Source organism: Pezoporus flaviventris, unplaced genomic scaffold, assembly GCF_033815535.1.
Source record: "Pezoporus flaviventris isolate CSIRO_AGI_PZ_B2104156 unplaced genomic scaffold, CSIRO_AGI_Pfla_v1 ptg000071l, whole genome shotgun sequence".
NCBI lineage: Eukaryota > Metazoa > Chordata > Aves > Psittaciformes > Psittacidae > Pezoporus > Pezoporus flaviventris.
This window is the reverse complement of record NW_026892619.1, coordinates 3,185,629-3,211,276: the sequence shown is the minus strand read 5'-3', so window position 1 is coordinate 3,211,276 and position 25,648 is coordinate 3,185,629. Positions and strand designations below refer to the sequence as shown.

Sequence of the window (25,648 nt, the reverse complement as noted above, 5' to 3'; positions counted from 1 at the left end):
CCCCCCCGCGTGACGTCACGGTGACGTCACGCGGCCGCTGTCACCCCCCTTTGCTGGGGATGAGGACACGGGGTCCGGTCGGGATGAGGCTTCCCCCCCCACCTTGTCATCACATTGGGAATAACGGGAATAGGATGGAGTGGGGATGAAAGGCGGCTTGTTCTCCATGGTGGGGGGGGTCTCATTCACCATCCGAGGCGTTGATTTGGGTTATCCCGGTGCCGGGAATGCCGTGGTTTGGTGGCGGATGGGATCAAGCGTGGTGCCGGTGTCACCGGAGGACATCGCCGCGGTGCCGAAACGCCGCCCCTGAAGTTTTGAGCCGGTGCTGAGCGATTTCGGCGCCACGTGCTTTCGAGGCATGGGGATGCTTCAGATCCTGCACCCGGGATGCGCCCGCCAACGCCGGAGCTGCCTCCAGATCCGCGGATGCTGTGGGAAAGACCCCGGCGCAGGTGCCGGGTACCACGGGGTGCGGGGATGAGGTTGCATCATGCTGGGGAGGGATTGGCAGCGCCAGAGCAGAGTCCTCGCAGGTTGTTACCCCATAAACCCCGCTCGCGGCCTTTGGCACCTCATTAGCTCTGACGAGGTTTGTTTTTCAGACCTGGACTTTTTATGGCAGGTAATTAAGGGGAGAGGTGGATCTGGTGGGACCTTGAAAGGCAGAATGTCCCCCTTCCACTTTGGCCTCTCTTGGTGGGGCTTTGCGAGCCACAGCCTGGGGATGAGGGACGGTGACATGGTGGTGCGGTGCCTCTGGGATGTGTGGTTGTGCTGAGGGTCTGTCCCAGGGGGTCCCCAGTGAGCTCTCCCCATGGCACTGGGGTCCCCAGTCCCCTCTTGCATGTGTTGGGGTACCCTGTCCCCATGGTATCAGAGTCCTTGCTCCCTTGCCCACATGCTTTGGGGTCCCTGGTTCCCATCACTATGGCATTGTGCATGTGTTGAGGTCCCTGTCCTCATGCCATTGGGATATTTGGATCCCTGCCTATATGTGCCAGGTCCCCATCTGACAGCATGAACCTGGACCCCTGCCTGTGTGTGCTGGGGTTCCTCGTTCCCGTCCATATGGCATTGGGGTCCTCAGTCCCCTCACTGTGTGTGTACCAAGGTCCCTTGTGCCTGTGGCAATTGTGTGTCCCTGTTCCTATAACATCCTGTCCTACATGTGCCGAAGTTCCCCAGTTCCCATCTCCACTGCATCAGTGTCCTTAGTCCCTTGCTCTTGTGCAAGGGACTCGTGTCCCCATCCCTATGGCAGTGTTGTCCCTTGTCTGTGCATGCTGGGCTCCCTTGTCCTTGTCCCTGTGCAGTGGGGTCCTCAGTCCCTTGCCTGCACGTGCCGGCATCCCTAATCCCTGTACTTATGCCAATGGGATCCCCATTCCCTGTCCGTTCCCCACCATGCGCCAGGGTCCCCGCCGTGCCCCTCGCTCCACATGCATGCAGGGAGCCATGATGGGATGGTGGCAAAAGGGTCTGTGCCAAATCCCACTGTCCTCTTCTCCTCGCTGTCCCCATCGCGGCTTGGGATGCAGGCTGGGATGAGAGCGATGCACCCCAAACCCAGCCCTCCTGGGGACCGTTTCCCCCTCTCCCCTCCTCTGCCAGCTATTTAATCTGGCTGCTTTGAGCTCAGTGCGAGGGTGCCAGACCGTTTTTGAGGATGAAAGAGCTTTTTTTTATATCCCCCTCCCTGGGCTGGCATCCAAAGGGAGATGAAATGAAACGAGAAGAGGCTGGAGGTAAAACAGCTGCGATCAGCTCCATCCCTGCTCCACATCTGCCTGCCACGCCACTGCCAGTCCCACAAACCGAGCTCGAGCCCAATTTTCTCCTCTCTTCCATAGCCAAAGTGCCCTTTTCCCGGGAGCTGGTGGCAGGACAAGGCTGCCGAGCGGGGATTTGCAGGCAGGGTTGTTGTTTCGTGGGGACAATGTGGCATGTTTGTTTGCTACAGCTAAAATGGCAGTTCTTAAGGGGGAAAAAAAAAGAAAGAGAAGTGCTTCTGCACATCCAGTCACTGCATCTTTTGATTAAATGAGATTTTGCTGTCGAACGGGGGAGCTGGGGACCACGAGCTCCCGAGCCTGCAATTTTCAGCACAGCCAAATGGGGGGAAAAAGGCTTCCGAACCACCCCTAAGCCTGGAAAATGGATTGGAGCAATGGATTGCAGTCATCAGCATGGAGGCTGAGGGGATGCTGAGCAAGGCCAACAGGGTTTGTCACTACAGAGCCCAGGTCACCACAGCCCCCTTCTTCCCAGCTTGGCTGGGAAGCATCCTGGGAGCTGTTGCAAACGTGTTGGGAGGCGATAGGGTATGGAAGGGGGATGAGCAGCAACAGGGTCAGGGGCTTTAAAGACCCCGAGGCTCTTAGAAACCCTGGTTGGTGTTGCAGTTGGTCACTGTATTTAAGGCTGTTGCTCCTAATGCCATTGCCTTTAACACCATTGCATCTAACGCCATTGCCCTTAACACCATTGCATGTAATGGATGCTGTAGCATCTAACACCGTTGCATTTAACGCCGTTGCATCTAGCGCCGTTGCCCCTAATGCCGTTGCATTTAAAGCCCTTACCCTCAAAGCTGTGCCAATTAAACCCATTGCAATTAAAGCCCGTGCACGTCAAACCGTGCCAATTAAAGCCATCACAGTGGGACCATCTTCTCCCACCGGCTGAGCATTCCCTGGTTGGAATGCTGTGAGGAAGACAGCGGGAGCCGGTGCCTGGCCTGTCCCCGTGCTCCTCTCTGCAGCGCCTGGCTCGGCGCACGCTGCCTGCCCGCACATGGCTTATTTTAGGTTTACAAACATGACGGCCCCGTGCACGCGCCGCTTCCCCCCTCCTTCCCCATGAGTCATCAACCCCGTCACCGGGCCGGGGAAGCCGGAGGCGGCGTTGGCGCTTCCCCCCACGGTGCTCATGACCCCAGCGTGGGGGAAAAGAACCAGTGAAATTCCATGGTTTATGGGTTATTTCCCCCTTCTTTTCACCATTCCCATTTGGCGAGCGAGATGGGGAGGATGCGCGCGGCGGCTGCGGCTCGTACGTTGTCCGTGATGGGGTGTTTTGGTGAGGACTGCAGCACCGGTCACAGGGTGGGAGAGCTGAAGTGCTGCTGGTTTCCTTGCCCAGCCCTACCTTGCGTTTTGGTAGCTGTGGGTTCAAGGCAATGCTGAGTGTTGGGGATGGGTGAGGGTTTTTAGGGGGGCAGAGGCTGGAGAGACCCCAAAATGTGGTCAGAGGAGCCGGTTAAAGCCTCAACATGCAACTCCGGTGAGCGTGGAGGTGCCGAAGCCCCCGCGGCTGAGCTCACCACGGGGCCGGTTGGCGTCGGGCTGTGATGACTCAGCAGTGCCGGTGCTGACTCAGCAGCAGGGGAGGCAGCTGGGAATAAGGGGGAGCTTTAAATTTTGGGTGAGAAAAAGGTGGTTTTCATTGTCTGATGTGCTGCCAACATGGTTTTCCTGTGGCCGAGCCTGTGTCTGTGCTGCCGGCACATGTTTTGTCCTTGGAGAAGGGATTTCATCCAGCGGGGTTGTGTCTCCCACCTGCTGTGAGATGCTTTTCCCCACGGGGGACAGGTCGCGGTGGTGAAACCAGATCTGGGTTTGGCAGAGCCGGCGTTTTCCCTGCTCCCAGACGGGGCAGGGCTGGGCTCCCACTCATCTCCTGGCTCCTGCCCCGCGGGCATCGCGCCGCCAACTTGCCCGCGCTTGTCGGATGGGAGGGCAGCAGCGTGCATGGTTCTCCTCCTCCTCCTCTTCATCCTCCTCCTCCTCCTGTGCTGAAAGGCCGGGCTGTGCGGCACGGAGCGGTGCGAGGAGCCCCCACATCCCGGGAAAAGGGGGGACACCGCAGCATCCCCCAGGTACGACGGGACAGGGATGGGCTGGTGGGAAGCTGAGCGCCCGTGGGTGCTGGGTGGCACATTGCCCGCTTGCACTCAGGGTGCCATCAGGGTGCCCAGTGGGGGGAAAAGCCTTGGAAATCGGGGTGCAGCGTGGTTAGTGCATGGGTGTAGGGTGGCTTTTCTTCTTGTTCCCAAATCCTGGCATTTCCCCCCCTTATTTGCAGGGCAGAGCAATCAGTGGGGTGGAAATGGCTCAGGAGGGGCCGGGAAGGGCCCAAACCTGATCCTGTGGGAGATGCTGGCTGGAAATTCCAGCCCAGCCCCATGGGGGTGGCTGTCGTAGGACAGTGAATGCTGCCGGGCGAGAGGCGAGGCCCCGGGCCTTCCTCCTACAGCCCATGTGCTTCTCCTTCCTTCTTCAATCCCAGGTGGATCCTTTTTCCTTCCCTTCATGTTCCCTTCCTCCATGTCCCCTTTCCCTTCTTCTGTTTCCTTTCCTCCCTATTTTCCTCTTCCTCTTTTTCCCCATTCTCTTTCTCCCTTTCTCCCGTTTTTACTTTCTCACATTTCTCCCCGTCCCCTTCTTCCCCATTTCCATTTTTCCCATCCCCTTCTTCCTCTTTCTCCTTCCCTTTATCCTTCCCCTTGTGCTTCTCCTTCCCCATATTCCCCTTCCCTTATTCCCCTTCCTCTTCCCATTCTTCCCCCTATTCCCCTTCCCTTATTCACCTTCCCTTTCCCATTCTTCCCCTTCCTGTTTCTCCCTATCCACTCCTTCCTCTTCCTTTCCTTCCTTTTCCCTTTCCCCTTCCTCCCGTCCCCTCCTTCCTTCCCTTTCCCCATGGACAGAGCCACCGCTCCCCACCAGCGGGTGATTTGGCTTTGCCAGTGGGCCCCGGCGCCAATCTGGTAGCGGCACGAGAGGATCCAGCTGTGTTTGAGGACAAAAACGCTCCAAGAAACTAAAATAGCACCGCGGATTTTTGCCTTTCCTCCCTTCTTTTCCCTTTCCAGAGCGCGGCTCCCTCCCTGTCCGGCCGGAGCCGGCAGCCTGACGCGGCTCTGTGCCGTGCCAAGCCTTTCCCCTTGCCCTGTGCCAACTGGCGGCTCCGGCTCGGCTCTGCGCCGCACTGGGAAGGAGCGTTGTAGTGGGAACACACGCTGTGGCTTGGCTGCGGCAGCGTGCTTCCCAAAAGCTGCTCCAGTGGGAGCATCTGCTGGGGCATCGCTCATGTGGCCCCAGTGCTGAGCATCCCTGCTCCAAGCATTCCTTCCCTGAGCATCCCAACCCTGGATGTCTTCAACTGAACATCTCTGCTCTGAGCATCCCTATCGTGAGCATTCATGCTGGCATCCCCACCTTGAGCATCCCCTCCACAAGAATTCCCACCTCAAGCGTTCCAGCTGCAGCTCCTCCAAAAGGGAAAACACTTCCATGGAGATCTTCACCTGAATACCCCTGTTCTGAGCATCTGAGCATCCCCATTCCAAGCATCCCAACTCTGAGCATTCCCTCCCTAAATACTCCCACCTCAAGCATCCCAGCTATGGCCCCTTCAAAAGGGAAAACCCTTTCCCTGGCGGAAATGAGGGGGATGGAGATGGGAACAAATTTTCCACCTGGAAAAATATCCCACCTCTCACTCAGAATATCCCGGCATTGGCCGGAGCTGGGAATGGGACTAGAATCATGTTCAACTGGTTCATTGTATCCCGATGGGAAGGAAAAGGGGGTGAAATAGTGGCCTTGGAGAGGGGTTATGGATCCAGGGGGTCCCCAGAAGCGCTTGCAGGGCTCGTGTGAAGCAAATCCAGGCTTCCCACTGCGTAAATCAGCTCAGCTCCCTCGGCATCGGTGCTATTCCGGCTTTTCTTCGGGCTAAATGAGGACAGGAGTGAGCAGCTCAGACCCAGCGCCGGGGTCAGCTGGGGCCATGGAAACAGCTTGGAAAACAAGGCGGGAGAAGCAGCCGCGGCTGCCCGCGGCGCCGGGAAGCAGCGGGACCATGAGCCGGCGTGGTGGGTACCCCGGCCGGGGGGAGCCGGGGGCTATCGTTGGGGTCAGCGCTTGGGCTTCCCAGACTTCCTTTAATTCCCATTTTGGGGGGTGTTGAGCGTGGATTTAGGTCCTTGCACCGTTTGGCTCCGCTCCGGCGTCCCCCTTGCCAGTGCCTGGGGACCGTGGCTGTGGTTTGGAAGTGGGATGGGTGTTTTCCACCTCTTTGGGTCTGATGTGGTGATGCGGTGTCCCCCACCACCGGGCTGTGTGTGTGTGTGATTCCAGCAGCATTCCCTTCCCCAGCAAAGCCCTTTGGTTTGTTATTGTAGGCTCTGCTGCTCTCAGGGATGCTCCGTGCTTCCTCCCCCCAACCCACGATCCCAACGGAGGATCCCCGGGGTTCTTTCCAGAGGAGGAAAACCACAAGGCGAGTGCCGGGGCTGGCCGGGCTCCACCGGTGCGGCGCGGGGCCGGCAGCCAAACTGCCTCTTGCCTCTTGGCCGGCCCGTGCCGCCGGCTGGCAGCGGCACCACTGACCTCCCGAGCACCCCGCCGTGCCCTCACCGCAGCCCCGGCACGCAGTGGGGTGGGTGTTCCCCCCCTGCAGCTGCCCAGATGCCATTGGGATGGGCTCGGCATTCCCAATGTGTGTTCCCGATGAAATGCTCCTCCCAAATTCAGTGCTTTTAATGAAATTGAGTGGTTTTAACAGCGGGGTGACACCGTGCGGTGTGTCCCAAACCGCTCGGCATGCACCGAGTTGCTCTGTGCTCTGTGGCTGAACCATTTGGCTGCTGCCAAAGGGTTTAATAAACCCCAGAAATACTTGTGCAAGGGAATTTTGGGGATCCTGACAGGGTCAGCGGCTAGTTTTGGAGGATGAGGGATTTAAAACCTGTTTCCCTGTTGGCTTTGGGGTCTGGGGGAGGCAGGGTGGATGGATGGCCATGTTCTCATCCCGTTTGATGTGTATCTGGATGGATATAGGACTGTTGGGTATCTGGGGTTGCTGTATAGAGGGACTGGGTTGTTGGATGTACAGGTCACTGGGTGTGTGTATACATACATATATATATATATATATAGGGTTGCTGGGTAGATAGGATTTGGGATTTAGGGTTATTGGATGCGTAGGTCACTGGGTGTGTGTGTATATATATATAGCATTGCTGAACAGACAGGATTTGGGATTTAGGCTTGTGAAGTGTTTAGGGTTGCTGGATGTATTGGTCTGCTGGATATATGGGATTGCAGGATATGTTATGTTGCTGTGGATTTAACAAGTTGTTGGGTATATAGGATTATGCACATGGGGATATGAAGGTTGTCGGATGTATAAGATTGCTGGTTCTGCAGGGCTGCTGGATATTTAGGGCTGTTGAATATATGATTGTTGGATATATAGGTTGCTGGGTATATAGGGCTGTTGACTAGATAAGATCCATGGATATATATATAGGTTGCTGGGTATATAGGGTTGCTGGATATATAAGACTGGTGGTTATATAGGTTGCTGAGTATATGGGGCTGTTGAATATATAAGTCTGGTGGATATATAGGTTGCTGCATATATAGGGCTGTTGACTATATAAGATTCCTGGTTATATATATAGGTTGCTGGGTATATATATATATGGATATATACATGGGGCTGCTGGCTATTTGGGACTGTTTGATACAAGCTTGCTGAACATGCAGGCAGCTGGATACACGTCACTGTATCCCAAGGCCACCAGCACGTATAGGGCAGAGGGATCTATAGGGTCACCGTCATCAGGAGCTGCCATTCCCTTCTGGCACTACATCCACCCCTCCCTGCCAGCTCAGGGGCGTGGGTCTCCCCTATAACCCCCCATGGGGTGTTGAGGTGTCTCTGTGGGGCCCATGCTGCGCCGTGGGGCCCTTGTCCGTGGGTCCGTCCATCCCTACGTGCGCACGGCGCCGGGGCTAATGGCTTCTCCAGCTGGTTTTGTAGGGGGCGGGGAGGGCCGAGGCTCCAACAACTCCGTTCTCCTTCCCTCCCCGCATGGTCCCGCTCCATCTTCGCCTCCCGCCCCACACACGTAAGTGCTGCCCGCTCAGAGCCATGCCCGGATCCGGCGCCGTTCCCCCTGCTCCGGCACTCACCGGGTTATAAACGGCTCCGGATCACTCCCAGGGAGCGCAGCCCAGGCTGGAATCCCTCCAAGCCGGGCTCTGCGTGTGTGGTTGTGTTTTTTGCCTTCCTTCCTTCTGTTTAAGGCATTTAAAACTTGGGGGGGAGGGGAAATAAATAAAGAAGGAAAAAAGAGATTTAAAACCCAAATGTTTTCATCCTCAGGGGGATTTATCCCCATTTATAGCGTGCAGAAGGGACCGTGCAGGAGCGGAGCAACTGAGCTAACCCAAACCTTCCTTTCTCTTGAGTTTATATCCCTCCCCCTTCCTCAGCTTTTATTCTTTCCTGGGATGAATGGAAGGAGGTTTGGGCAGGGAGCCCTTTTTCCAGGGAAAGGAGGGATAGGTGCCCATGGCAGTGATCTGGGGGTTTCTGTGGATGCTGCTGGAGTGAGTCGGGATAGGGAAGGGGATGGATTTTTGGGGAGAAACCCTGAGGTCTTTCCATCTTCCAGCCTGTGGGACTGGGAACAAGAGGAGCTGGATGACAGAGCCAGGATAAAAGGAATTATATATATATATATATACATATGTAGTTTCTTTCCCCCCCTGATTTGAGGAAGGTTGTAGCTTTCGGATTAACCCTTTAGAAGCATCACGGGGTAATGTCTTTTCCCCACTGATTTGAGGAAGGTTGCAGCTTTCGGATTAACCCTTTAGGAGCATCACGGGATACTTGCTCCTGCCTCATCTTCCTGCTGGGTTGATACGCTGGTTTATGGGATGGAGCAGCCCAAAGTGCCGCCCTGTCCCAGCAAGCTGGTTTTTGGGGCTTCCCCTGCTCTTACTCATCAAGTTCCCCCTCCTTGGGTAGACCCTTGGGGCTGGCGCCCACTCCCCACCCAGAGCAAAACAGGTTTGTCATCGTTTCCCTGGGCTGGCGTCACCGTTGCGATGCTGGGGATGCTTCATTGCACGTCCACAAGGTCTTGGAGGGGGCTCAGGGCTTTTATCTCCCTGCCACCATGCTCTGCTGGGGAAAAACCCTTTTGGCTGGTGAGGAGGAGGAAGAGGACGGTGTAGGGAGGACGGGTGAGGCTGTTTCTTCCTTGCTTTGCAAAGGAGCGTGGAGGCGGCGTGTTGTCCCCACCCTGCCCGAGCTGCTGTTTCACCAGCACACCAAGCACTTGCTCCCCAGACCTGACGGACCGGTCCCATCGCTCCTGGCTCTGTTGCTTGGCTCTGGGATACTGCAGAGGGGCTGGAGCCCCTCTGAAGCCCCAGCAGCATCAGGGCAAGCCCTGTGCCGGAGCAGGGTTGCGCTGTGTTGGTGCTGAGCTCCCCTGGGAGCTTTCACCCCTTGGGAAGGGGGATTTTTGGGGATAGAATCGTACTGGGAGTGGTACTGCCCTGGTTTCGCCGCAGTCAGCAGCGTGCTTATCTCTGGTGGAGAAATCTCACCTTGAAGGATGCCTGTGCCAGAGCCATGGGGCTGGTGGCTGAAGGGTTAAACCCTCACCCCTGTCCTGCTGAACACTGAGCAGTGACTTGGGCTCAGGGCTGCAGCTCCTTCCCACGAGCGGCTGCTGGCACTGGCCGGAGGCAGGAAGCTCTGCCCGCAGCTTTGTTGTGTTTTTCCCAGTGAACTCTGCTGTATTTTTAGCTCTCAGGAAGCTCCCCCTTGGTTATCAGCAAGCTGCTAAATACACAGCCAGCACCCCTGGCTGCCGCAGCACTGAAATCCCTGCTGCTGAGCCACGGAGCACAGAAAGACACTCCCATCCCTGGCAAAACCCCTTGAGACCAGACACAGGTCTGGGTGCCACCACCTCGGATGTCTCCAACGGTTCTGGCCTCCTCTTGGCACGCAGCCGGTGGTGTGGACCCCAGGGCTGCAGCTCGGCGTTGCCCGGGGCCCTGTGTTAGTACAGACACCGGGTTATTCGAGGTGAAACGTCCCCTGGCACCGGCACAGCCAGCTCAGCAGCTTCCTGCCGTGCCACTGCCCTGGTGCGGGACTGCTGCTCCTGGCCAGGATGTTTGCTGCAGGCTTGGGTCCAAGCAAAAAGCCCCCTTTCCTCCCTGCACCGCTTCCTTCGCTGGTGCAAGCTGTGGCACTGGGGCTGGGGATGCCCTCCCTGTCCCACATCCTGCCCATGGCGGGCATGGAAATCCCAAACTGGCCTGTGAGCAATTGCGAGAGCAGGAGCTGGGGAGGGATGTGGGTGGTGAGGTGGAAACTGTCCGTCCACCCCCTGAGCCGTGCTCCTCCTTATGCAGCCTAGCAGAACCCACGTGGTTGTGGCTCCTCTGTGTCTTCATCACCTGGATGTGAGAGAAAGAGATGGGGAAAGGGGGAATGAAAAATAGAATCCCAGAATCCCAGCCTGGTTCAGGTTGGAAGGGAGCTTAAGGCTCATCCAGCTCCAGCCCCTGCCATGGGCAGGGACACCTTCCCCTAGAGTAGCTTGCTCCAAGCCCCTGTGTCCAACCTGGCCTTGAACACTGCCAGGGATGGGGCAGCCGCAGCTTCTCTGGGCACCCTGTGCCAGCGCCTCAGCACCCTCACAGGGAAGAGCTTCTGCCTTATCTGCAGCCTGGTCTTCCCCTGTTTTAGTTTAAACCCATCACCCCTTGTCCTGTTGCTGCAGTCCCTGATGCAGAGTCCCTCTCCAGCATCCTTGTAGGCCTCCAATAAACCAAGAGAGAGAACTAGGGTGACGGCTGAAGAGCTGGGGTTGTCTGGAGAAGAGAAGGCTCAGGGGCGACCTGATCCCTCCCTGCAACTGCCTGAGAGGACGATGGAGCCAGGAGGGGCTGGGCTCTGCTCCCAAGGAACAAGGGATGGGACAAGAGGAAACGGCCTCAAGCTGCCCCAGGGCAGGTTTAGATGGAGCTGAGGAACAATTCCTTGCCCAAAGGGTGCTCAGGCATTGGAACAGGCTGCCCAGGGCAGGGCTGCAGTCACCGTCCCTGCAAGGGTTCACACAGCGTGGAGACGAGGCCTCAGTGCCATGGGTTAGTGGTGGCCTTGGCAGTGCTGGGAATGGTTGGACTTGATGAGTTTAAAGGGCTTTTCCAGTCTGGTTGATTCCATCATTCTATGGGGCTGCTGGCACGTGGGTCACGGCAGGGGATGCTCACATCTCTCCTCTCTCCCTCCTCACAGACAGGTTCGGCGGGCGACCCGGTTGATGGACCCAGCAGAAGCCAAATGGAAGAAGGGCCAATTAATTATGTGGAAGAAAGGCGGCTGAAGGAGGGCAGCGGGCTCAGCCTGGCCAATGGGGCCCGGCCGGAGGCGGGGGGCCCGGCGCTGATGGAGCCGAGCGGCTGGTCCCCGGGCCAGCTGCCTGCCACGGGGAAAGCCCACTTGGAAGACGTCAGGAACCTGGTGGCCTTTTCGGCTGTGGCTGAAGCCGTTTCCTCCTACCGCCTGCCAGCCCCGGCATCGCCGTCGCTGCTGTATGAGAAGTTTGACTCGGAGATGAGCCGGGGCGGGCTGAGCACTGCGGATGGGGTCCCACGAGGGGAGGACCTGCACGCCCTGAAGGCTGCCTTGGCTTTGGCTAAACACGGTGTGAAGCCCCCCAACTGCAACTGCGACGGCCCCGAGTGCCCCGACTACCTGGAATGGCTGGAGCAGAAGATCAAGATGGCTCTCGGCGAAGAGCCGGCCTCGCCGCGGCCTCGCGTCACCGCCAACCCCCTGCCACCCCCACAGGAAGGTGCTATTGACCCCCAGCCGGTGCCTGAGCCCGCCGAGCCGTGCCCGCCCGACGGCCTCCCCTTCTCTCAGAGCGTGTTGACCATCGCCAAGGAGAAGAACATCAGCCTGCAGACCGCCATAGCCATCGAAGCCCTCACGCAGCTCTCGGCCGCTCTCCCCCAGCCCGCCGGCGATGGCCAGCCCCCCCCGCCGCCACCACCGCCGCCACCCGCTGCCCCCTTCGGCCCCGGCCCCCTCGCCCCATCGGGGGCTGTGTGGCAGCGAGGGGATGAGCCCCGTTACCCACCGGAGCCGGGAGCAGCGCCGGAGCCGTTCTTTGGTGCAGCACCGCCCCGGGGGGGCTTTGCAGCAACATGGGGGCTGGAAGCCGAGGGGGCAGCAGGGGCTGGAGACCCCATGGCAGAGCTGGAGCAGCTCCTGGGGAACGCTGATGACTACATCAAGGCAGCTTTCAAGAGACCTGAAGCAATAGCCAGCAAAGCGACAGCACCTAAAACTGAGCCCCCCGAACGAGCACCCGCTAAAGAAGTGCCACCGAGTGGCCCCCGTTTGCCACTGGCACCCCCAGAGCCCGACCTGCACAAAAAGACGCAGCTGGTCCTGCAGCAACATCTCCATCACAAGCGCAGCCTCTTCCTTGAGCAAAGCCTGGCAGCAGCGCCGGCGGCAGCGCCGGATCGGCCGAGCGGCTGGTGGGCTCCCGGTGCCCCATCCGTGCCCCCCAAGCCCTTTGAAAAGCAGGCCAAAGAGAAGAAGAAGAAAACACCACCTGAAAAGCCCCCCCCGGCCAAGCCGCTCCGTAAGCAAGTGCAGATCAAGAAGGCGAAGCAGAAGGACTCGCAGCCGCTCTTCCTGCCCCTCTGGCAGATCAGCCTGGAGGGGTTTCGGGCGCCCGCCGAACCCCCCGCCGAAGAGATGCAAACAGAACCGCCACCGGCCTGCCCGCCTCAGCCTCTTGCACTACCCCTGCCTGCCGCTTACCCCCCGCCACCAACCCCCCTGGATGGCTGCCCCCCGGCTCCCGACTCTCAGGAAAGGGGTGCCCCCGGGGGGGGCCCCCAAATTCACCCTGCGCCGGCGGGTTCAACCAGCTCTGAGGAGGCCCCGGCCCCGGCCCCCATCATGGTGGATGACAAGCTGGAAGAGCTCATCCGGCAATTTGAAGCTGAATTTGGGGAGAATTTCAACCTGCAGCCCCCCGAAACACCCGCCACGCTCACCGCCGCGGCTGCCGAGGTGCCGGGGGGGTCGGTGCCAGCCCCACAAGTGCCCCCCAATGCCACCAGCGCCGTTTCAAGCAGCGCTCCCCAAGCCGGACCCAAAAGCTTTTCGTTCTCACCGGGGAAGGGTCCGCTTTCGGAGCCCCCTTTTACCGCCCGGTCCCCCAAACAGATCAAAATCGAATCTTCTGGTGCTATCACCGTGGTGTCCACCACGTGCTTTTACTCTGAGGAAAGCCAAAACCCAGACGTGGATGACACCGACGGGACCCCCACCAAGGACGAGGTGCCGCTGACACCGACCCTTAGCGGCTTTTTGGAGTCGCCGCTCAAGTACCTGGACACGCCGACCAAAAGCCTCCTGGACACGCCAGCCAAGAGGGCACAAGCGGAATTCCCAACCTGTGACTGTGTTGGTGAGTGACCGGTCGTGCTGGGGGGGGTGCCAGGGGGGTATTTTTGGGGGGGTGGTGGGCCTCGGGGGGGTATTTTTGGGGGGGATGCTGTGCTTGCACAATGGAGTTCACTTTGGCTTGGAACTGTAGAAGCAGTTGGGTTAGAAAAGACCAGAGGAGGCCATGGAGATGCTGCGAGGGTTGGAGCAGCTCTGCTCTGGAGCCAGGCTGAGGGAGCTGGGCTGGGGCAGCCTGGAGAAGAGAAGGCTCCTGAAGGGGAGACCTGAGAGCAGCTCCAGTGCCTGAAGGGGCTGCAGGAAACCTGGAGAGGGGCTTGGGACAAGGGCCTGAAGGGCCAGGCCAAGGGGAATGGCTTTAACCTGCCAGAGGGGAGACTGAGATGAGCTCTTAGGCAGAAGCTCTTCCCTGTGAGGGTGCTGAGGCGCTGGCACAGGGTGCCCAGAGAAGCTGTGGCTGCCCCATCCCTGGCAGTGTTCAAGGCCAGGTTGGACACAGGGGCTTGGAGCAAGCTGCTCTAGTGGAAGGTGTCCCTGCCCGTGGCAGGGGTTGCAGCTGGGTGAGCTTTAAGCTCCCTTCCAACCCAAACCATTCTAGGATTGAGGGATTCTACGATAAGCACCAAAGCCCTGTTTTTTTTTAGTGTGTTTTGGCATCTGTTACACTTTGCAGCAAGCGCTGGAGAATTCCCACCCAGTCCTTGCAGTTCACCTCCGTCCAAGCATGAGCAGTTGGATCTTTCCTTCCCAGAGTACAGCCACTCTCCCCTGGGAAGAGCAGGGTGAGGATCTGGGGCATCCAGCCTCGGGCTAACCCCAGGCTGCCCTTTAGTTGTGGGGCTGATGTTTATTTTCTTATAGATGGCAGCAGGAATTACCTTGAATGGCACCAAGTGAATGAAAAGGCTTTTCTGGAGTTGCTCTAACTCTGAAGTTTCTCCCTGCAGTGCCAGGATTTGGGTTGCTTTTCCTTTTGCAGCCTGATTTAGGGGCAGGAACAGGGGGGATTCTCTCTCTGTTTTCCTAAGGAAAAGCTGTGGGAGGAAGCAGTTAAGTGAGAGCCAAGCTTTGGTGCTTTATGAGGTGGCTGTGCTGTTAGAGGCTGTGCTAACCCAACCTTGGCTGCAGGCCGTATTGATCCCTGTCTGGGCAGCTGCAGCCCAGCTGAGCCCAGCTTTCTCCTCACCCTGGATCCCAGCCAGTGAGACATGATGAGAATGGAAATAAGGGCAGTGAGAGCAGAGGGGTGGAAGGACACATCAGGCAGATCTGCACTGGGTGCATCCCACCCAGCAGTGTTGGAGCATCCCTGCGCACCCGGGATTGACCCCTGGGCTTCCGTGGATGCTGGGAGCATCCTTTGCTTCCCATGTCAGCACCTTCCCTCCCTAAATGCTCCAAGGTAGGGGGTGAAGGTTGTTGATTGCAGGACTGTAGCCCCAGCATCCTTCTCCTGTGTCTCAGCATCCTTCTCCTGTAGCTTAGCATCCTCCTGTAGCTTAGCATCCTTCTTCTGTAGCCCAGCATCCTTCTATAGCCCAACATCCTCCTCCTGTAGCTCCAGCATCCTTGTCCTGTATCCCCAGCGTCCTTCTCCTGTTGCTCCAGCATCCTTCTCCTATAGCCCAGCATCTTTCTATAGCCCAGCATCCTTCTTCTGTAGCTCCAGCATTCTTCCTGGTATAAATCCTTTGTGCCGGGATGGAGCCATGGTTGCTGCAGCTTGGAGTGGCTGTGGCTGCTCAGGGAGGTTTCCATGTCTGCAGAGGGGATGTGTGCTGATGGGTGCAGGTCTGAGCACCCATCTCCTTGTTCCTCAGCAGCATTTTAGTGTCTTCCAGAGCAGAAAACAAAGAGGATCCACCGGGCTGCTTAATGAACCCCATATATGTCTTCCCTTCCCTGATGCTCTAAGGGGCAGATGCCACTGAGGAACCCTTGATTTTTGGTGCAGAAGTGCTTGGTTTGAGGGAATTTGAGGTTTGGCATCTCTTGGGGCAGATCGCAGAGGTGCAAATCCCAAAATCCCTGTTCCCCTTCGTGTCTGTGCAGAGCAAATTGTGGAGAAGGACGAGGGGCCCTATTACACCCACCTGGGCTCGGGGCCCACTGTGGCATCCATCAGGGAGCTCATGGAGGAACGGTAAGGAACCAGGGGGCCCGAAAGGAAAGGGGGGGACTAACAAAGGTGAATGGTGTCTGTGTGGATGAGCAGGGGCTCTGAGGGTGTGTGGGGTCCTGGGGGGTCTTGTGAAGGCGAGTGGCATCCTGTGAGGGTGAGTGGAGGGGTCCATTGAGGGTAAGTGGGGTCCCATGAGGTGAGGGGGGAACTCATGAGCATGGGGATGGGTGAGCAAGGCTGATGACCATTTCCTGGCAGGTATGGAGAGAAGGGCAAGGCCATCCGCATCGAGAAGGTCATCTACACGGGGAAGGAGGGGAAGAGCTCCCGGGGCTGCCCCATCGCCAAGTGGGTGAGTACCTGTGCCATGGATCTCGTCCCCCCTTGGCAGTGCCCACTGAATGGCATGTCCATGCCTGCAGCCCTTGGGCTGGGCATGACCCCCAGCCTGGCAGCCCTAAGCCCATTGGGGTGAATGCACCCATGGGAGCTCCAGCAACTCTGCCCACCCGAATTCCCACTGCGGAAGGCAGCCAGGACCCACTTTTGGGGTCCTCCCCATAGAATCAACCAGGTCGAGAAAGATCTTTAAGATGATCAAGTCCAACCATTCCCCAGCCCTGCCAAGGCCATCACTAACCCATGGCTCTGAGGGCCTTAGGCTACATGGTTTGTGATGTATGACTCCAGCACTCTCCTGGGCAGCCTTTTCCAATGCCTGAGCACCCTCTGGGGAAGGAATTGTTCCTCATCTCCATCTAAACCTCCCTTGGTGCAGCTTGAGGCCATTACTGGGAAGTGTTTTGCTTCTGGGAAGTGTTGGAATGGTCTGACCCCTCTGTTTTCCAGGTGATCCGGAGACACAACCAAGAGGAGAAGCTGCTGTGCCTGGTGCGGCACCGGGCCGGCCACCACTGCCAGAACGCCGTCATCATCATCCTGATCCTGGCCTGGGAGGGCATCCCCCGCACCCTGGGGGACACCCTGTACCAGGAGCTCACCGACACCCTCACCAAGTACGGGAACCCCACCAGCCGCCGCTGCGGCTTGAACGACGAGTAAGTCACAGCACACCATTAATCCTGTTGGGAATGGGACGGGAAGAGGATGTGGGAGGTTTGGGGATTCCCTCCCTGTTTTCAGAGCTGCCATCACCACACTGGTGGCTGATGTTCCTCCGTGGTGTCCCTCCTGCAGCCGGACCTGTGCGTGCCAAGGCAAAGACCCCAACACCTGCGGTGCTTCCTTCTCCTTCGGCTGCTCCTGGAGCATGTATTTCAATGGATGCAAATATGCCCGGAGCAAAACTCCTCGCAAGTTCAGGCTGGTGGGAGATAATCCCAAAGAGGTGGGTGACACGGGTGGGGTTGTGGGTTTGGACCTCCGTTTACCCTCAAGTTTTGCAGGGGAGAGGCCAGAAAATGGGATTCCTGGTGGGATTTTTGATGAATTAGGGAGATCATAGAATCATGGAATGGGTTGGGTTGGAAAGAATCTTAAGATCATCCAGTTCCAGCCCTCTGCCACAGGCAGGGACACCTTCCACTAGAGCAGCTTGCTCCAGGCTCTGAGGTCTCCATGCAGCTTCTCCAGATCGGGAAATGGAAGCCAGCCTGATGTAACCAGAGAGCAGGTTTAGGTTCATGTCCTAGAACCAGACTTCTGGAGTGACAGCAAGTGCTGGTATGGAGTGGCACAAACGGGTCCTCTCTAGAAACCCCAGGGGAGATGCCAGAGGGCTCATGGGTCAAGCAAGCTGAAGCACAACAGATGCTGAGGGTGGAGGTTGAATGGCCAAAATGTCACCAAGAATTGAAGCAATGTAGTTTGTGCACTGGAGGACATCATGGGAAGGGTTGGGTGCCATGTGGAGTGCAGGGGCTGCGTCCCCAATTCCATCCCTGCTCCCCAAACCCCTGGGTGACATCCTCTTCTTTTCCCTACTGCAGGAAGAGTTGCTCCGGAAAAGCTTTCAGGACTTGGCCACCGAGGTTGCTCCACTTTACAAGAGGCTGGCACCACAAGCCTACCAAAACCAGGTACTCATGCATCCCCTTTGGAACACATCACCTGGCAGCAGGCATGTGGGAGATTCTAGATAACCCAAGCCCTCTCCTCTTTCTTGCAGGTTACCAATGAGGACGTGGCAATTGACTGCCGGCTGGGCTTGAAGGAGGGGAGGCCGTTCTCGGGAGTGACAGCCTGCATGGACTTCTGTGCTCACGCTCACAAAGATCAGCATAACCTTTACAACGGCTGCACAGTGGTAAGCAAGGGGCTGGTGGGGCTTTTTGGGGTGCTCCCCCTTGTGTTTCGGATGCTGTTGGGGACTGTTCAGCCTGGAGAAGAGAAGCTGCACCTCAGAGCAGCTTCCAGTGTCTGAAGAGGGTTACAAGGATACTGGAGAGGGACTCTTCATCAGGGACTGTAGTGATAGGACAAGGAGTGATGGGTTCAGACTGAAACAGAGGAAGTTCAGGTTGGAGATAAGGCAGAGGTTCTTTACTGTGAGGGTGCTGAGGCGCTGGCACAGGGTGCCCAGAGAAGCTGTGGCTGCCCCATCCCTGGCAGTATTCAAGGCCAGGTTGGACACGGGCTTGGAGCAAGCTGCTCTAGTGGAAGGTGTCCCTGGTTGTGGTAGGGGGTTGAAATTGGATGATCTTAAGCTCCTTTCCAACCCAAACCATTCCATGATTCATTCTATGATTCATTCTGTGATTCATTCTATGATTCATTCTATGATTCTATGCTCCTTTTTGAGCCACTCGGCTGTCCCCAGTTGTCATCCCTGCATGACTCCAGTGGCTGCTCCTCGGTGGTTACACACCTCAGATGGAAACGTTCAGGTCTGTGGGGTGCTGAAGCCACCCCAGCTGGACTAAACCACAGTGCTAGCTAGGACCATGTGTTTGGTTTTCTCTGACCCCCCTTGCAGGAGGTTCCCAAATGCCTGCTGGGGACCAGTGTAGGCTTGGGCAGGAGGGTGCCAGGTTGGGTGGCTTCACACTGATGGTGTCCCATGCGTCCCGCAGGTCTGCACTCTGACAAAGGAAGACAATCGCGTGGTGGGGAAAATCCCTGAAGATGAGCAGCTGCACGTCCTCCCCCTCTACAAGATGTCCAGCACGGATGAGTTTGGCAGCGAGGAGAACCAAAACGCCAAGGTGGGCAGCGGGGCCATCCAGGTGCTCACATCCTTCCCCCGTGAGGTCCGCAAGCTGCCCGAGCCTGCCAAGTCCTGCCGGCAGAGGCAGCTGGAGGCGAGGAAAGCCGCCGCAGAGAAGAAGAAGCTGCAGAAAGAGAAGCTGATGACACCGGAGAAGATCAAGCAAGAGGCACTTGAGCTGCCCACGCTCCAGCAGAATGCAGGTAATGGGGGCAGAGGCGAAAGTCTGAGCTGTCTGGACCACACATGAAGGGATGAGGATGTGGTTGGGTGCTGCCATGGAGAGGTGGCTGTTGAGCTCTTGGCATGTTGGGGGTGCAGGGTGGTGTTTCTGTTGTGCTTGCCTGGGTTTTCCCCGTGCTGCTGGGTACTGGGAACCTCTGATCCCGCAGGTGTGAATCAGTGCCAGTGCACTGGGTGATGCTGACCTCCATGCTTGGTTGGCAGCACCGTCATCATGGGGTTTTTGAGTCCAGCTGAGTTGTTGGGGTCCTTGTTCCCCACCAGTGGCTTCCTGGGCTGGCAGTTCACAAGGGGCTGTGTGTGTGCTGTGCCTGCAGGTATGGCCTTGAAAAGCGGGCTTCCCCCCCAGCCACTGAAACCTTCCATCAAAGTGGAGCCACCGAGCCACTACAACGCCTTCAAGTACAACGGCAACGCAGTGGTGGAGAGCTATTCGGTGCTGGGGAGCTGCCGGCCCTCTGACCCGTACAGCATGAACAGTGTTTACTCTTACCATTCCTACTATGCACAGCCCAATCTGCCTTCCGTGAACGGGTTTCACTCCAAGTTCGCGCTTCCCTCCTTTGGGTATTACGGCTTTTCCAGCAACCACGTCTTCCCCTCACAGTTTCTCAATTACGGGGCATCCCGTAATGCCTCTGGGAGCAACTGGGTGAGCAACGGCTATGAGAAGAAGCCTGACGTCCCGGCCCTGCAGGAGAGCCTCAACCACACCTATGGGAATACCAGTTTCCCTGAGCCCATCCCGAACAGCGTCCGGAGCAAAAACCATCACCAGCGCACGTACGAGCGGGCTAACCGCTATGCCAGCCAGCAGAAGGCAGCGGTGGCCGGGGCGCACAGGACTAGCTCAGGCTCTGAGGAAGCCCAGCCGTTTGCACAGAACTGTTTCAGCAGCCGGCCGATCAAGCAGGAGCCTCCAGATCCTCCACCAGCCATTGAGCCCCTTCCCACCGCAGCTGCCATGCCCGGCACTGGTTTAACCCTGCCGACCATCCCGGCGCGCACTGCGGGGCCGGAGCAGCGGTGGAGCCCCTTTAAAGCATCCCGGGGCACGTCTTCTTCCCCAGAGAGGACTAACACGGCGGAGGGCTCCTGGAGCTCCCTGACACCAGGTTCTGGTGGGAGGGAGAAGCCCAGCGCCTTCGATGCTGCCGCGCGCTTGCCGCCGCCGCCAGGGAAGCAGTGGCCCAACGTTGTGGTGGGAGAGGCGCCGGCAGCGGCACAGAGCTCGGGCTTGCTGCCGAAACCATGGAGCCCCTGCAAGCTGGGGGAGGCAGCGCTGTCTGGCACGGGCACCTCGAGCCTGCTGGGGCCATTGGGTTTTGGCTCATCCCTGCCGGGGCTTCCGGGCTTCTCTGAGGAGCCATGGGGCTCGGTGAAGGCAGAGGAGCGGAGGACACCGGCGCCCAGTCCCGGGCTGCAGGAGAAGCCATGGGAAGCAGCGGTGGGTGAGAAAGGGGCTGTAGGGACCCGCCAGGAGAAGCCGTGGGATCCATTTGGCCTGGAGGAGGATCTGCCGGAGAAGGCAGTGAAAGAGGAGGAAGAGGAGGAGGAAGAGGAGGAGGAGGAAGAAGAGGAGGAGTGGTCGGACAGCGAGCACAACTTCCTGGATGAGAACATCGGCGGGGTGGCCGTGGCGCCGGCGCACGGCTCCATCCTCATCGAGTGCGCCCGCCGCGAGCTCCATGCCACCACCCCGCTGAAGAAACCCAACCGCTGCCACCCCACACGCATCTCCCTGGTCTTCTACCAACACAAGAACTTGAACCAGCCCAACCACGGCCTGGCGCTGTGGGAGGCCAAGATGAAGCAGTTGGCAGAGCGGGCTCGTGCCCGGCAAGAGGAGGCGGCGCGCTTGGGTCTCCCACCGGACGCCAAAGCCTTCGCCAAGAAACGCAAGTGGGGCGGTGCGTTGGCGACCGAGGCGCCCAGCAAGGAGAGGAGGGACTCAGTCCCCACGCGGCAGGCGGTGGCCATCCCCACCAACTCTGCCATCACTGTGTCCTCCTATGCTTACACCAAGGTGACGGGCCCCTACAGCCGCTGGATCTGAGACAGAGGCAACCGCCACGGCCTCATCTTACCTCAACCCTCGGCAGCGCCGGTGCCTGGCGTTGCTTCGTGGTGCTTTCTCCTCGGGCGTGGGGGAGAAGAAAAGGATTAGGAATAAAATAGACAAAAAAAGAGAAGCAAAACACAAGAAGAACAGAGGGAAAAAAAACACCCATCCCACAGAAAGCAAACCCAAGGTCCAAACAGCGGAGCCGGCGCGGGTGCACGCCGTCGGAGGGCTGCGCTTGGCGAGGAGTTGGCCAACAGAGCAAACCGTGGTAAAACCAAAAGAGGACGGTGCTGTTTGAGGCTTTTTGGGAATCTCATATTTATATCTCCATGGGTTTTTTAATCCAGCCTCGTGCAAAGGGCCGGAGAAGTCCATAGCGTCCTTTGGCAAAGGAGAGGTTTTTAATCCCACTTAAAAATAATGCCTATTTATTGGATTTTATTTTATTTTATTTGTTACTCCGACCACAACGACGAAGCCGATCTTCGAAAGAGAAGCCAACGTGGAAAACTCAACCCAACCTTGAACACAAATCAAATCCAACCCGCTCACCAAACCAGCTTAAAGGCAAGAGGTTACCCCCGTCCAGCTCCAGCACACGGGGGCTGGTGGGGGCTGGTGCTTCACCATCAGCCAGACACGCTGAAAATCCAACCATGTTTTTGCCCAAGGACCTCAAATTACCTGTTTTTCAGCTCGAGGAGTCCTTTCTTACAGTGAGGAACGGCACGTCTTCGCTCGGCTCCTCGCTGCCGGCGGGATCGGCTCCGCCGTAATGGATTGAGCCGGCGTCTTTCCCAACGCCAGAGACCTCAGGACACGTCCGGGCTGGGGGCTGCCGCTGCCGGGGGCTTGGACTTGGGGGGGATCCTTTGCTGATGGTCCCAGGAACGGCGGCGGCAGCTCTAGAAGGAGCCGACAGGACAAAAAATGATCCAAAACCAGGAAACAAACCCACCCCAAGCCCAAACTGTGAATAGCTGGTGTTGCTCTTGTACATCACTGTTGCTAAAGTCTGGTGCTTTCCGTCTCCGGGGGACTTTCTCCGTGCAATCGGCTCTGGGAAGAGCGAATCCCAAGACTTGGCTGGCCAAAACCCCGCTGGTCCGCCTTCCCTGCCGGTGCCGGTGAGCACCGCCGGGGCTCGGTGCTTTATCTCTTCCCCCGGGTGCCATCCCTTCTTCCTACAGATCACCGTTCTTCCCGCAAAACCCCCTTTCCCCAAGGAACAGCCCAACCAACGCCGACAACAACCGCGTGGTGCTTTTTGAACAATCTCAGTCGAAACTTCCCGCCCGTCGCCGATGCCGAAGCCGCGCTGGGATGTATGGATGGATGGATGGTCGGTCTAGTGGAAGGTGTCCCTGCCCATGGCAGGGGGGTGGAACTGGATGATCTTAAGGTCCTTTCCAACCTAAACTGTTCTATGGTTCGATGGATGCATGGATGGATGGATGGATGGATGGATGGATGGATGGATGGATGGGCGGGCGAGGAGCTGCCCTGTGGCTCACCGGGAGGGCGGCGTGGCCGAATCCGGGTGCCGGCGTCCCCGGGGAGGTCGTTGCTTTTGCACTTTGAGGTGCCTTTTGGAGAGCCAGCGAGCCAGAGCCGACGCCGTCACCGTGCAGAAATCCCCTTGTGTTTACTGTCCCCCCTCTTCCTTCCTCGCGCACTGGCACAGATCAGCAGGATCTCGGTTGAAAGCAGCCGGGTCATTTCCGTGCTCTTGATTTTAAACCTGTAAATAGGGAAAGAATTTTTTTAAAAGCACTTTCACCTAGATTTAAAAACGAAAGCGAAACTTAAAAAGAGAGAAAAAAGCCCCAAATTCCTTCCCCCCCCCTCCCCCCCCAACTTGAAACAGTTACGTTTGAAACCAGATTCTTGTGGGAGAACTGTAAATACTGGCAGAATATTTAACATGCTTCGTCCGTCCTTCAGAATTAATCCCCTTTTTTGTTCTTAACTTTTAACCTGTAAAGTCGCGTATATTTGACAAGGAAACTCAACGAGCTATTACCGCTTTTCTTAGACATCCCCAATAGCATATCAGGATTGGAGGAGTCGCGGGCGAGTCAGATTGTAGGGATAACCCGCAGGCGATGCTGGTTCCAGTGTGGATACGGTGAAAATGGGACCGTGCTGATCCCGTTGGACGGGGCCGGATTCGGGTGCCGGCCCCGGTTGGCATCGCCTTGGCTTTCGTGGCGCGGGTGCCTTGTGAGCTTCGCCTGGTTGCGTTTATAATCGGGAGGAGAAGGGGGTCTGTGTAACCTGTCTGAGTCCTGCTTCCTCGGAAGGGGTTGGTTTTGGTGCAGGGATTGGGGGGGAGAGGGTCGGTCCGGCGGGATCAACCCCGGGGTTAAGTGGGGAGATGCCGGCGCCGCGGGTCGGGGAGCGAGAACTGCTGCAGTCTCACGTTTTTACACTACATAACGTCGAAACCTACCTCAAATCTCAGTCATGATAAAGGAGCACGCTTCAGACTCGTACGAAAGCTCAAAATCTATGCACAGCTCTTTACCCCTTGCTGCTGAGAGGCTCTTTTTGCAAGCTAAAGCTTTCCCTTTCCCCGTCCCAGCGGCCATGCTCGTCCCACCCCGTTCAGGGGCACTCACTTATGGGGGGGGGGGGGGGTGGGTTCCATGTTTTTAATCGCTTCGGAGTGCGATGGGGACCTCATTTTGCAGCAGGTCATGGCCGCAATGGTGCTAGAGCAACGCCCGTGGTAGAAACCCTGAGGAGAGCCAGGCTTGGGGAGCCCCAGCGGGCTCCTTCCATCCTACTTTGGCTCTTCCAGCCACGGTGCTTCACTTTGGGCAGGAAACGGGAAGTGTTTTGGGGTCCCCCCCCCTTCAACTCTCGGGACAAGGGGAAGGAGAAGGAAAGCAGAATCCCTGAGGTGCCTCAATAGCTGATTTTTTCCTTTTAATACTGGAGTATGCTTTGTGGGCTCTATAAGGCATATTTTTATTCAGTGAAATCTTGTAATCCAAACGGTGCTAATGGTGTTTTAACAAACTCTATCACGCTTCTGCCTGATTCCATCTCGCTGAGGTGCTACTAAATGTACATACGAAACTTGGGAACCAAGGAAACAAAGCAAAAAGCAATGTCGTGGAGAAGGAGGTCTTAACTTTACCGGAGCGATAGCTTGAAGCGTGCCGGGAGCCACTTGGGTTTATGCAAACAGAGATCGGAGCCGTTCCCCTCCGGAGCAGGGCCGCGGTGCTGATGTGGTGCTTGGATGAGGTGCTCAGTTGAGGTGCTCGGCCACTGGTCGTGGAGGTGGTGGTTGGATGCAGTGCCTGGGCTCAGCCAGGGTGTGTGAACATGGTGCTCAACAGTGGTGCTTGGACGTGGCGTGCGGACACGGTGCTCAGCCAAGCATCGTGGATGCGGTGCTTGGATTGTGGTGCATGGACACGGTGCTTGGCTGGGGTATATGGACGTGGTGCTTGGTCATGGTGCTTGGACATGGTGCTTGGTCATGGTGCTCAGGCACGGTGCTCAGCCATGCACTATGGACGTGGTGCTTGGCCATGGTGTGTCAACACGGTGCGTGGACCTGGTGCTCGACCACGGTGCTTGGACATGATGCGTGGACATGGTGCTCGGGCACGGTGCTCAGCCATGCATCATGGACACGGTGCTTGGATGTGGTGTGTGGACACGGTGCTTGACCACGGTGCTTGGACGTGGTGTGTGACCACAGTGCATGGATATGGTGCTTGACCACGGTGCTCCAACATGGTGTGTGGAAATGGTGCTTGTCCATGGACGTGGTGTGTGGACACGGTGCTTGGGCATGGTGCTTGTCTGCACACCGTGAATATGGTGTATGGACATGGTGCTCACCAGGGTATAGGAACATGGTGCTCAGCGCGTGGACATGGTGCTCAGCCACAGTGTGAGAACATGGTGCTCAGGCAAGGGATGTGAACATGGTGCTCGGGCAGGGTGCTCAGGCCGGTGCATGGGGATGCTGTGCATGGACAGTGCACGGTGCACAGCCATGGCACAAGGGCATGGCATGTGGATGCGGTGCTCCGGCACTGTGCATGACCATGGTGCTCAGACATGGTGCTTAGATGTTGTGCTCGGGGCACGGTGCACAGGCGTGGTGCACAGCCGTGGTGCTTCCACAGGGGCATGGTGCATGGATGTGGTGCTTGGACATGGTGCTTGGGCATGGTGCTCAGCCACTGTGCACAGACACGGTGCTTGGGCAAGGTGCTTGGCACCATGCATGGACATAGTGGTTGACCATTGTGCTTGGCCATGGTGCTTGGCACCGTGCATGGACACAGTGCTTGACCATGGTGCTTGGGCAGGGTGCTTGGCACCATGCATGGACATAGTGGTTAACCATGGTGCTTGGGCAGGGTGCTTGGTCATGGTGCTTGGCACCATGCATGGACACAGTGCTTGATACTGGTGCTTGGCCATGGTGGTTGGCACTCTGCACAGACACAATGGTTGACCATGGTGCTTGGCACCATGAATGGACACAGTGCTTGACTATGGTGCTTGCCCTTGGTGCTTGGCCATGGTGCTTGGCACCATGAATGGACACAGTGCTTGACCGTGGTGCTTGGCACCATGCACAGACACAATGGTTGACTGTGGTGCTTGACATGGTGCTTGGCCATGGTGCTTGGCACCATGCACAGACACAATGGTTGACCATGGTGCTTGACCATGGTGCTTAGCCATGGTGTTTAGCCAT

General features: G+C 57.6%; 2 protein-coding genes across 2 annotated transcripts in view; both read left to right on the top strand.

The window, feature by feature from the left end:
* The window catches only part of MAK16 (MAK16 homolog), a 55,872-nt gene that overhangs the window by 753 nt on the left and 29,471 nt on the right, over positions 1-25,648 (top strand). The gene's annotated exons all lie outside the window — the stretch shown is intronic.
* On the top strand, positions 3,047-22,727 carry TET3 (tet methylcytosine dioxygenase 3). The gene is made up of 10 exons (XM_061472544.1): positions 3,047-3,437; positions 11,128-13,324; positions 15,373-15,463; positions 15,701-15,794; positions 16,292-16,500; positions 16,640-16,790; positions 17,392-17,481; positions 17,571-17,708; positions 18,475-18,811; positions 19,169-22,727. Exons 2-10 carry the CDS (start codon positions 11,173-11,175, stop codon positions 20,905-20,907), a joined length of 5,001 nt encoding a protein of 1,666 aa, XP_061328528.1. The 5' UTR covers positions 3,047-3,437; positions 11,128-11,172; the 3' UTR covers positions 20,908-22,727.

Excerpts from the sequence above, each read along its gene's own strand:
- TET3 (XM_061472544.1), top strand. The coding sequence starts at position 11,173 with ATGGAAGAAGGGCCAATTAATTATGTGGAAGAAAGGCGGCTGAAGGAG. Across the intron at positions 15,464-15,700 it reads AGGGAGCTCATGGAGGAACG|GTATGGAGAGAAGGGCAAGG; the intron begins GTAAGGAACCAG and ends ATTTCCTGGCAG. Across the intron at positions 15,795-16,291 it reads GCTGCCCCATCGCCAAGTGG|GTGATCCGGAGACACAACCA; the intron begins GTGAGTACCTGT and ends TCTGTTTTCCAG.